General features: G+C 35.4%; 1 protein-coding gene across 1 annotated transcript; it reads left to right on the top strand.

The window, feature by feature from the left end:
• The first annotated feature begins 5,828 nt into the window (after positions 1-5,828).
• LOC143231514 (uncharacterized) lies at positions 5,829-7,202 on the top strand. Its single transcript, XM_076466041.1, has one exon. It carries the CDS (start codon positions 5,998-6,000, stop codon positions 6,811-6,813), a length of 816 nt encoding a protein of 271 aa, XP_076322156.1. The 5' UTR covers positions 5,829-5,997; the 3' UTR covers positions 6,814-7,202.
• Positions 7,203-11,803: the final 4,601 nt, after the last annotated feature.

The raw sequence follows: 11,803 nt of genomic DNA on the forward strand, positions 1-11,803 counted from the left end.
GGGATTGACCGTCACATTATAACCCTCCAAGGCCAAAAGGGCGAGCATGTTTGGTACGACCGGAATTCAAACCCGCAACCCTCGGGTTGCGAGTGAAATGCCTTAACCCACCTGGCCATACTTATAATTCATATTGTGATATCCCACGTACATTACCTTGTATTTTTATAATTAAAAACCATTTGCCATTTATTTGTCAAACTATCCAAATCATCTAAATCCTTTTGAAACACAGCAGTAACCTCCTCACAGCCAGTAATGCTCAGAGCCTTAATAAAAGCAAATTTAATAATTTATTTATAATTCATTCATCTATTGTCTTGATATAAATCAAATTAAAGGACCCACACCGAGCATTGAGGTATATTCCTTGTGAAATTAATCTAGTTTGACTGAACTCCATTTATAATTACCCACTACTTTCTTCCATCCAATCACTTGTCTATCCTATTAGCCAACTTATCTGCCACGCCTATATAGACCATTTTTACAAGCCTTTTAGACTGCACCTTGTAAAATGCTTTCTGAAAATCCAGATACACCAAATCTACACCATTAACCTCATCTACACAAGCGGTAATCTTTTAAACGAATGTAAAAAGATTTTTAAGGAAATATTTTCCCTTAAAACATGTTGACTATCCGTTGACATTCTAAACTTTGTTAATTAACTTTACAAAGCATCTTTCAACAAGCTTTTCAAAACTTTTCCCACTAATGATCTAAAGCTAAAAGGCCTATATTTACTGAGACAATTTTAATCAAATCCTTTAAAAGGAGAAGCAACCTTAATGACACTCATATCCAATCACTAATCTCCTTTAAAGTCTTTAGGTAAATATTATTTGCCCCAAGAGCTTTATCGTTCCTTAAACTGTCCAGTTTTGTTTTAATAATCTCAGAGTTAATGTCATAATATTTTTCCTTATTTTCGTCTTGCAACTGTTAATGATGATGAACATTACCTAAATCTTCACTGGTAAAAGTAGAACCTCAACCCCAAACATCTCACAATCATCAATAAACAGTTATCCTTCCTCAAAGGTCCTACTCTCGTCCTAACATTTTGCTTGCTCTCAATGTACTTAAAGAAATACTTAATTACTAATTTCCACATCTTAAGACAACTCTTTTCATATACCTTTTTATTCCATAATGTCCGTTTGACCAATTCTCTTGACCTCCCATCACAGCAACAATATAACCCTCTTAAATTTATAATGCCTTTCTTTAATTTGATCCATTATACCCTTCGTCAGCCAACCTGTTTTCTTTCTTGCACTCACCCTTTTCATCGTTGAGGAACATACCTATCTTGAATATTTAAAAAACATTATTTTAAAAAAGTTTTCAACATTTAGTCAGTATATCTCCAATTAATTAAATCGCCCAATTCACAACAAGTAATTCTTTTCTGATTCTTTCAACAACAAAAAATTGCTCCCCTCTAGTACAGCGGTATGTCTCCGGATTTACAATGCTACACTGAGGGGTTCGATTCCCCTCGGTAGGCTGAGCAGATAACCCTTTGTGGCTTTGCTATACGAAAAACACACACACACCCTTCAACATTCACTTTTTGGTATTTGGAATCAAAATCTCAATATTTCTTAACTCCATATGCAATAAAACATCAAACCTAATTGACTTATTATTACTTGTATCTAATTGTTCTCCAATCTCTACCCCGGCAACCATTTCTGAATTTAGTAACACATCTAAAATAGAATTGTGCTAGCAGGTTCTGAGACAAATTGGTCGAAAAATTCATTTTGAACATTTTTTAAAAACCTGTTTTCATGATTCGGTTCTTATATTTTCCAACACGTACCTGAAATTAAGACTCCTTTTAATTATGACCCCATTAGCAGTTTTATCTTACTGCTGAGTTTCTCATTAATTTCATCAGTTTCATCTGATGATCTACAACAAATTCCAACAATAAGTTTTCTCCATTTATGACCATTAACAGAACCTGAATAGATTTAACCTCATTGATTTTAGCTTTAACATCTTCAGTTTAAAAAGGATGTAACTCATATTTTAGCTATTACATTTAAAACTCTCTCCTGTACTATATATAAATTGTCTTATGTTCCAACTGCTGCTCTAAAATCGTCTGTTTAATTTTTTACTCCTAGTATCTTACTATAGAGATGATTCATCATGTCTGTATATAGCATCCATTAACCAGAGTGAGCTGGCTCGATTACAGTAATTGTTCGTATGGTAAATGCAAACTACTCAACGGTGTGCATGCACTATTTTGTTTTAAGGACTTTGGTAAAAAAAGGAGAACAAAACTAGAAATAGAACAATTTTCCTCTGTTTTACAGATTTTGACTTTGAATTTAAAGACACGAGTACTTCATCAGTTAAATGAGTCAATTATTGTCTTTCATAAAGTGAAATGCAATTAGCATCAGGTGAGGTCATTAGGAATTTATTAACAAAAGAAAGAAAGAAGGAAAACATTATGTAATGTTGTCCTATATACAATTTTTGCTTCCTTAACAATTAATCTTAGTTGGTTACACTAACAGCACATTAGCTTACCATTGAAAACATTTCGTATCATGGTCTAACACTAACACTACGTTTTACTAATTTTTATTCGTTATTCGTTATTCTAGCTCTCACCACTGTCTAGTCCTAGTTTAAAGTTATCTTTAAACTTGAATTACTCACCGTTGCAAACAAACCAAACATATCCTGTTCAAATGTAAACCGTCTATTGTTCCATTGAGTTTATCCCACAAAACCAACCTGCCAAACTGCCGGTTCTTATATATAAAAATAAGCCTAGCTTTCAACCCCAGTAACTCACTTATAAATTCATCTCCAAAATTACGTATCGATAATATGCCTATCAAAATTAAATTATTATGTCTCTTTTCTTTAAATGTTTTTAATCATTCTCTTGTACTTAGTAATTAACTCATCATTCTCTAACTTATTAGCCTTTATATGTACTACAAAGATTATATCACTACTAGCACTCTTTACTGTATCAATTGGTGTGCGCCAGTTATACATTATATCCCTACCCATCAATAGTACTAAGTCTTTTCTTTCTATTTACCCCACAAACTATTTTATGCACGTGCCTTAATAAATAATCTTATGTTTATCATTCCTGTTCCCTTTTGTTGTTGTTTTCCTCCCTCAGGGTCCTCTTCAAATCCTGTTGTAACTTCCCATATCTTACCCTTCTCTTTATCCATGTCCTCTATTCTATTTAGGCCCGGCATGGCCAAGCGTGTTAAGGCGTGCGACTTGTAATCTGTGGGTCGCGGGTTCGAATCCCCGTCGCGCCAAACATGCTCGCCCTTTCAGCCGTGGGGGCGTTATAATGTGACGGTCAATCCCTCTATTCGTTGGTAAAAGAGTAGCCCAAGAGTTGGCGGTGGGTGGTGCTAGTCGTCCCTAATTTAGCAATGTAAGACAAGAATGAAGGCAGCTAGTCATCACCACCCACCACCAACTCTTAGGCTACTCTTTTACCAACGAATAGTGGAATTAAACGTGACATTATAACGCCCCCATGGCTGAAAGAGCGAGCATGTTTGGTACGACGGGGATTCGAACCCGCGCACCTCGGATTACGAGACGAGTGCCTTAACCACCTGGCCATGCCGGGCCAATATTGAGAATGTGCGTTGTTTATGTTTTCCGTATTTACTGGTGAACTTAACATTTAAATATATGGAGATAACATAGCCGAAAAAGCTATGTGGTTATTCTATAGATGTGAATCCAACAAATGTGTCGTCCGCACGTCCGTATCTGTACAGTCGTGGGTGTAAAACCGAATTGATAGCTGGCGATTCGAGTTGTGTCATAAATATTTTGTCCAGGATTGGTGATACCGGATTGCCCATACATAAACCATTTATTTGTACGAATTTTTTATTGTTGAATATAAAATTAGTTTCGAGGTAGTAAATTCTAGAGTAGTTATTAGTTGGCCGCTAGGATTGTGTATCAGCGGGTTTGGGTCTTTGATATCAAATTCTAAAGCTATGTTACAGTCTGCTGTAGTTAGAGCTCCAGCGAAGAAGCAGACTACGTCGAAGCTAGCTAGTCATTAACGTTTAGTTGATCTACTATAGTTCTAAGATTTAAAGGCGTCTCTGAAAGAAAGAGTTTGCAGGTGTTACAATGTGGAAAATGCCCACGCTATGTAGTTATGTTAGTTGTAATTAAATTATTCAGCTATTGTGTATGGGAGTCGGACTTACATAAGTTCCCTTATTTCAGTGATGACGAGAAACCCACTTGTTGAGAAATTTATATGCAAAACGGCTTAGAAGAGCTTACATAGAAGAGCTCTTCTATGTAAAAGTGTTTTCTCAGCCCAAACGAGCCGTTTTTGCATATAAATTTCCCTTATTTCAGTTTTAATAACATTTTATTCAGTTGGCTTTTACGTGTTGTCGTTGAATTTGTCGGGATTAGCTTACATTTATTTTCTCTATCTGATAGGATATCATTCATTCATTGAGCATACTCATTGCTATTTCTGTTTACAATGGTTGCCCTAATTTGCTTTTAGAGTTTTGATGTTTATTGTCTTGTTTCAGGTTGCTGACGTAACTGAATATTTCTGTTTCAAAGACTGCTTTTAAACATTTGTTTTAAAATCCGTATTAGACGTTTCTGCTACAGATCTACTTCAAGGTTCCGGCATGACCATGTGGTTAAAGCGTTGGACTCGTAATCCGATGGTCGCGGGATCGAATCCCCATGATACCAAACATGCTCACCCGTTCAGCCATGAGGGCGTTATAATGTGACGATCAATCCCACTATTCTTTTGTAAAAGTAGCCCAAGAGTTGGTAGTGGGTGGTAATAACTAGCTGCCTTCCCTCTAGTCTTACACCGCTAAATTAGGGACGGCTAGCGCAGATAGCCCTTGAATAGTTTTGCGCGAAATTCAAACTAAACCTCAATATCACAAGAAGAGATTTATCGTTAAAAAAATCACGGAAAAATAAATGAACTCACACTGAACTCCAAATCTTAACCTGATGATGACGTAAACAGGTTGAAATGTTGTTTCTTCTTTTGTCTTTTAAATGATGGCATAAGTAAACCCCCGTGGCCCATGACATTGTTGTGTGGAATGGTCCGAACCGAAAGTGGACCCTGACAAACATAATTCCCGACAAGAGGAGATACATGAATTTAATTTGTTTAAACCATAGGGCGATTGCTACTATTGTTTTAAGTCAATTATAAACATCAGTCAAAATTGTAACTACAATAATAGCCAAATAAATTAGAAGGCTTGGTTACTATTTATACGGATGGGGCGTCGTTTGAAATTACGGTTTGACCCACAACTGATAAAATCGACTTCATTAAGATCAACGGCGTTTTAACTACTACAAATAGTATTCACGTTACAATATCCTTAAATAAAACTAATACGTATTAAACAAGATTACGGCCGATTTATAACTCTTTTATGTATGGCATAGTCATTTAATCAGTTTACATATATATTTTATCAAAGCTTTCCAAAACACCGGGGTGGATTACTTACCTAAGTAATGATAAAGTTTTAATTTACGTCCTGGGGTTAATTTCGTAATAAACACAATAAACCTTCCATTCATAGATGGCGCCTGCAACTAGACATGAAGAAATCACAACCAATGAATGCCTAGATGAGAGGCTACGTAACCAGCATGGAATGGGCTGTTAAAAGATAGGCGGTACAAACTTCACACAAACCTGTGATTGGCATAACGTTGTCAAATGGCAAACCTTAGGACAATTGTTTAGCGACGATATATGCAGAAGTAGTAGCACGGGTGGTTATTTCAACGGGTGGTGGGGAAAAGAATGGTGGTTCGTGAATTTTGTTCAACGTTGTGAGAAGACCTTTGCGGCTTGAGCTGTAAACGAGCGAACATCCAATACAAATATATATATAAAACTAAAATCTTACAAACTGTTTACGACTAATATTTAAGTTTCATACATAGAAGATGTCCAAGATCCGTAGTGACCATCACGTAAAACGTCCTATGAATGCTTTCATGGTTTGGTCTAGAGGTCAACGGAGGAAGATGGCTCAAGAGAACCCCAAAATGCATAATTCTGAAATTAGTAAAAGACTAGGTGCTGAATGGAAGCAATTGTCCGAAGCCGAAAAAAGGCCTTTCATAGACGAAGCCAAGCGGCTGCGAGCCTTACACATGAAAGAGCACCCTGACTACAAGTACAGGCCTCGGCGGAAACCCAAACCAGTATTAAAAAAAGACTCCGGTTTCCTTCCCATTGGACAATGTTTGCCCTTTGACACTTTTCCTAACCTCCCTCCTCCCAGTCTTTCAGTACTAGATAGTGAGAAAGCCCTGACGGCTAGAACCTTCTCTTTTGGAATTCCCTTATCTCCAAGTTCATTAAGAACAGGATTTAGTAGCATTTACAGCACTAGCGACACCAGTAGCATGGCCAAACTCCGGTCAGCAGCAGCGGGATCTTCTGTCAACCTCTCAAATTCATCCACAAATCTCAATCCAGGAGAGCTACATATGAACTCAGTACCACAAATGTCATCCTTCTACAGTACGACAGCCAGTAACTATTTATCATCGCTGTCGCATTCACACTCTACTTGTTCCCCCTACGGTTTGGTGCCGTACAACTACGGGCCTACTTATTTCTCAAGTTTAGGTTCTTCGACAATGACCCAGCAAACACAAGATTTACGCTCACCTTTTACATACCTGTTGGTGAAACCCGAAGAACGATTTTCTCGGCATACTAGTGCACCAGGATTATTCAATGGAATAGTTTAACTATGAGACAATTCGTAATGTGTGAAATATGTCTTGTCTTTCAGAGTGTGTACATGTTGATATGAGCTACGCAGGTTTTCTTTGTTAACAGTAAATTTGACGTCACAAGGAAGTCGACTGATCCGTAGGCAATGACCGTTAAACAACACTCGTCATCTCACGCCCAATAAATGTGGCGGGAATAACTGCGCGTTATATATCGACCACGTGCATGAGTATAGCTCCCGCCAAAAAGGCAACATCCATCTTTCTTACATAGGTAGGGTAGCTTGTTATTTGTACCGGTGGTTGTAAATATTAGAACGAAAAGCTCTGTTCAAATATCGATATAAGTTTTAACATGGAATCACAACTACTGTTAGAAATGTTTATATTTTCCTGCAGTTTTTTTTTCCTTTGATCTAAGTTCATATGTAAAGATATGAAAACAAATATATTTGTGTGTTTTGTGTATATATGTTGTTTTATTAAAATACTTCTTGTCAGTTTTTAGTAGATAATAGGTTATTTGAACCCATAAATACTATTTCTTTAATGAGTTAAGTACATTAAGTCCCTTATTACAAAAATTGTAATTCTGCTAGATTTTTACTTCAGTTTTAAAAACATTTTAGAATAAACTATGGGTACCTTGTAAGTAAAGTATTATAGCTGCTGATTAGAACTTTTAGATAAGCTTATGATAAGAACAAGTTATTTGTTCACGAAAAACCCTTCCATGGTAATTAGTGAAGATACAGAGAAAAGGGTATTACGATAATCAATCAACATAAAGATAGAGCTTTCCACCATAACCAGTAAAGAAAGATTCAGGGAAGAACACATGACTATCATCAATGAACAATGATGAGAAATCTTACCGCTGTAGCCAGTTAAGATTCAGGAGAGGGCTTAAGATGATAAATGATACTTCAAGGGAATTGTTTGAACAATAACTAGTTAAGATTCAGGAAAATAATTTATTGATATAACTGGTGAAGATTCAATATAGAACTTACCATAACAACCAAAGGAAAGAGCTTGCTATGACAATCAGTGAAGATTCAAGATAGAACTTACCATAACAACCAAAGGAAAGAGCTTGCTATGACAACCAGTGAAGATTCAAGATCGAGTTTACCATGGTAACCAATAAAGATTCAGTTTAGAGCTTAAGATGTAACCAACAAAGATCCAAAAGAGATTTTACCATGATAACCAGTGAAGATTCAAGATGGAGCTTACCACGATAACCAACACATATCCAATGGAGAGTTTATAATGGCAACCAATAAAGATTCAGATGAGAACGTATCATGATAACCAGTAAATATTCAAGACAGAGCTTACCATAAAAATCAATGAGAAATCAACAAAGATTTATTTTATTGTAGAGCTTACAATGATAATTAATAAAGTTCAAAGAAAAGCCTACCATGGTAACTAGCATCGATTCAGTACAGAGCTCACCATCATAACCAGTGACGATATGCAGGGTGGGGAGGTAGTACTATGATAACCTACACATATTCATTATAACTAGTGAAGAATCAAAGTGATGGGCACAGCACAGGTAGTCGATTATGTAGCTTTGTACTTAACTACAAACAAAACCAACATACTTGTTTTAAATTCTAGTTGGGTTTTTTTTCCCTTTGGAAAGTGCGATTGGTTTTCTATCACCCTGCATCTATTAACTTTCCTTTGTGGTTATGACTTTTCTTATGATACTGTAATTCAGGGCTCCCTATCTGAGGCGCTACATCAGCCACCAAGCATTGGAAGAATCCCTTAACTAAAAATTTAAGTTTATGGAGCATCCTAAAGTGGCAAAATATCTTTATTCGTATGCTACTTTTGTTCTTTTCGGTTATAAAGTGTATAGACATTCGAATGGAATTATAGAATATTCAACTGTAGATTGTAAATGAACAATCCTGTCCACGAGTGTTTTTCTAATTGCTTAAAAGATTGCTGAAAATTATTTAATTTAAAGAACTGTTCATAATTTTCTATTTGGTGTGTAGGATTACGTGTGTTATGTAAAGAAGCAACATCTTACACGAACGTGGTTGCTACTAAATCTAATTACGGTGTCTGAAATAGACATTAAACGCAAAATACATCGTGCACATTTGCTTTCAGTTAAATCAGAAGTGGGCATCGTTTTTTTCTCATGCTGGTCATGTACATACAGATGTGTAGTTGCAAAACCAAATATTTAATACAGTTCTCTAATTAATATTTTAAAATAACAGTCATTTATCTTTGATGTGCTCCTGCAACTTATTCTCCTTAAGGAGAGGGGAAAAGATGTATCAGACAGAAATTATGACTAGTTTAGATTCGTAAATCATGCACTGCACGTATTTTCAGCCATTAATTGACATCAGAAACGACATTTAAGCGTGATGTGAATTTAAAAGGAGCAAACTATCTTAATGTTTCCAAACTATATGTAGGTAGAGAGCACATTCCGACTAGTGTTCATTTCAACAAAGAACTTAGTCGAAATAGATAAACTGGTAACAAAAAATCTAGCAATTACTAAATTCTGTAGATACATAATAGCTCTGATCACTGTTTATATGTATACAAGTTTGAAATGTCAAAAAGAACTTGTTAGATTGTGTATAGACTTCGATGTACGAAAAATAATGGTATTTTTTAATGTTTTATTTCTCATGATTTTCCGAAACAAATAATAAAAGCAAATTTAGACAAACTGCTTGGTTATTGAGTTCTAGCATAGATGAAAGATATGTTTAAGGTAAATTAAAATGTTATTTCATTGTGTAAATAATGTTTTAACAACAACCATTTAACAACTTCCTCATTTGTGTTTAAAGTAAAATACTTCCTTTCAAATTAATTTGCAAATTATCATTTTTTATCCATTCATTTGCATATTTTATTATGTGTAGTAGAAAACATTTTATCCAGACAGCTACGAGTAAAATATTACATTTCAGTAAACTTTTAATTATACACTCAGCGTAATTATTACTTGAAACTCCATAGTTACAAAGTTGAGAAAAGCAAAGGCAACTGTATGTTTCTAAAACATTTCATTTGCTACGTCTAGGTTGCTGTATTTGATGAAACCTTTACTGGCGAAACCATGATCCCAGTAAGTGCGACATTTTGGAAACACACAAAAGCGTTTGTTCTCCTTGTTTTTGTAATATATTCAGTGTATTAAAAATTTAAAGAAATAGCTAGAAACTCATACTTATAATAAAAATGTGACAAGTTATAAATCGGTTTCAGGTCCCAGCATAGTTTAAATAAAATGTAGGATAAAAACAGTATTGTGCTTTTCCAATAAGCAAATAAGAATAAGGGTGAATAAGAAAAAACACATCATTTCTATAGGCAATATCACAGCTTCTCGGTATGCAATCAGTTACTTCTTAACTCCATTATTCCACAAAATGGACTTTTTGTCATCGGTCACGTTGTTAACAGAACAATTGATCAGGTCAGAGGTGACGTACTTTCAAGTCATTTCGACTTGAAAATTTGTCCGACTCTGTGGCATTTGTATATAGTTACATGATATCAAATTAATATTAATATCCATTTGCTGATAATACTTAATGTTTAAAACCAAGCAGTGACGAAGTACATGTCAGATATCCACTTCATTCTATTTAAATATTGATGTTACACATGAAGTAACATTTCTCACTATACATCAGTACAAGAAGTGCTCAGCAGGTGTATTCGGACACTGTTATTAACCACCTTCAATCGAAGATCCCTTCAATCACGATAACATCAAACTACCAAGATGATCTGAAGTCGCTAATCAGCAAATATAATGTACTTTTGACAACAAAAGTAAAGCTACATCGTAAATTGATAATATAATTTTTTAATGGCCTTATACTACAGGTTTTCCAGTAAGGAGAATATGAATAAATCGTGCCCGTGCGCCTTTGGCTTTGCACCCCGCTACCGAAGACGCCTTTCGCACAATGCCATATATTACTGGGTCGGCTAACTGCAAATTAACAGGTCACACTTCAAAAGGAAGAGCATTTTTAAAGTACGGAAATGAAAAAAAGCAGGAAAAGTAGAACCACTGGAAGGCATGCAGTTTATAACCAGACGATGACAGTAAGTCACTGAGGAATTTATAATTCATATTGAAAAGTATATACCAACGCTTATTTTACGTCTGAACTTTAGTACAAACCAACTTAACTAATGTCTGTAATTAGTTAAAATGCAACGTTTTATATTTACACAACTAGAAGGTCTTTATTAAACTCTAAACAGCTTCCACTTAAAAACATTTTTCACGAGTTATTTATAAGATATCGTTTTCAATATTCATATTTGACTCGCACTCTGAAGGTTATGGATTCGGATCTCCTGGCCCTTTCAGCTGTGGAAGCCTTATAACGTGATGTTCAATTCCACTATTCGTTGATAAAAGAGTAGCCCAAGAGTTGGCGATGGGTAGTGATGTCTAGCTGCCTTCTCTCTAGTCTTATACTGCTAAATTAGGTACTGCTAGTGCAGATAATCCTCGAGTAGCTTTGCGCGAAATTCAAAACAAACCAAACCAAATCGAGTTTCCTAACACACCAAACATGTTGTCCCTTTTAACTATAAGTGAGGATCAATCCCACTATTCGTTGGTAAAATAGTTAGACCAAGTGTTGGCGGTGGGTGATGATGACTAGCTGCCTTCTCTCTAGTCTTACACTACTTAATTTTTAGACCGCTAGCAATCATGGTGTCGAAACAAGGGGTTGTACACTCTAACCTGATAGAGTTCATGATATTAGGAACGATAGATAGCACTCGTATATCTTTGTGCGAAATTCCAAACAAACCATGTGATATTATTTCGATGTTATTTACACAATTTACCGACCAGTACTTACAATACTTCACACCATATATGAATGATTTATTGAAATTTTATTTCTGCTTCCTCTTCTTTCTCTTTTCCAACGTATTATTTCCAACGATCCTTGGATATTGAAAGCTATTATAT

Source organism: Tachypleus tridentatus, chromosome 11 (genome assembly GCF_004210375.1).
Source record: "Tachypleus tridentatus isolate NWPU-2018 chromosome 11, ASM421037v1, whole genome shotgun sequence".
NCBI classification, from domain to species: Eukaryota; Metazoa; Arthropoda; class Merostomata; order Xiphosura; family Limulidae; genus Tachypleus; species Tachypleus tridentatus.

What these genes read in the sequence shown, in the direction of transcription:
- LOC143231514 (XM_076466041.1), top strand. Translation starts at nt 5,998, where the DNA reads ATGTCCAAGATCCGTAGTGACCATCACGTAAAACGTCCTATGAATGCT.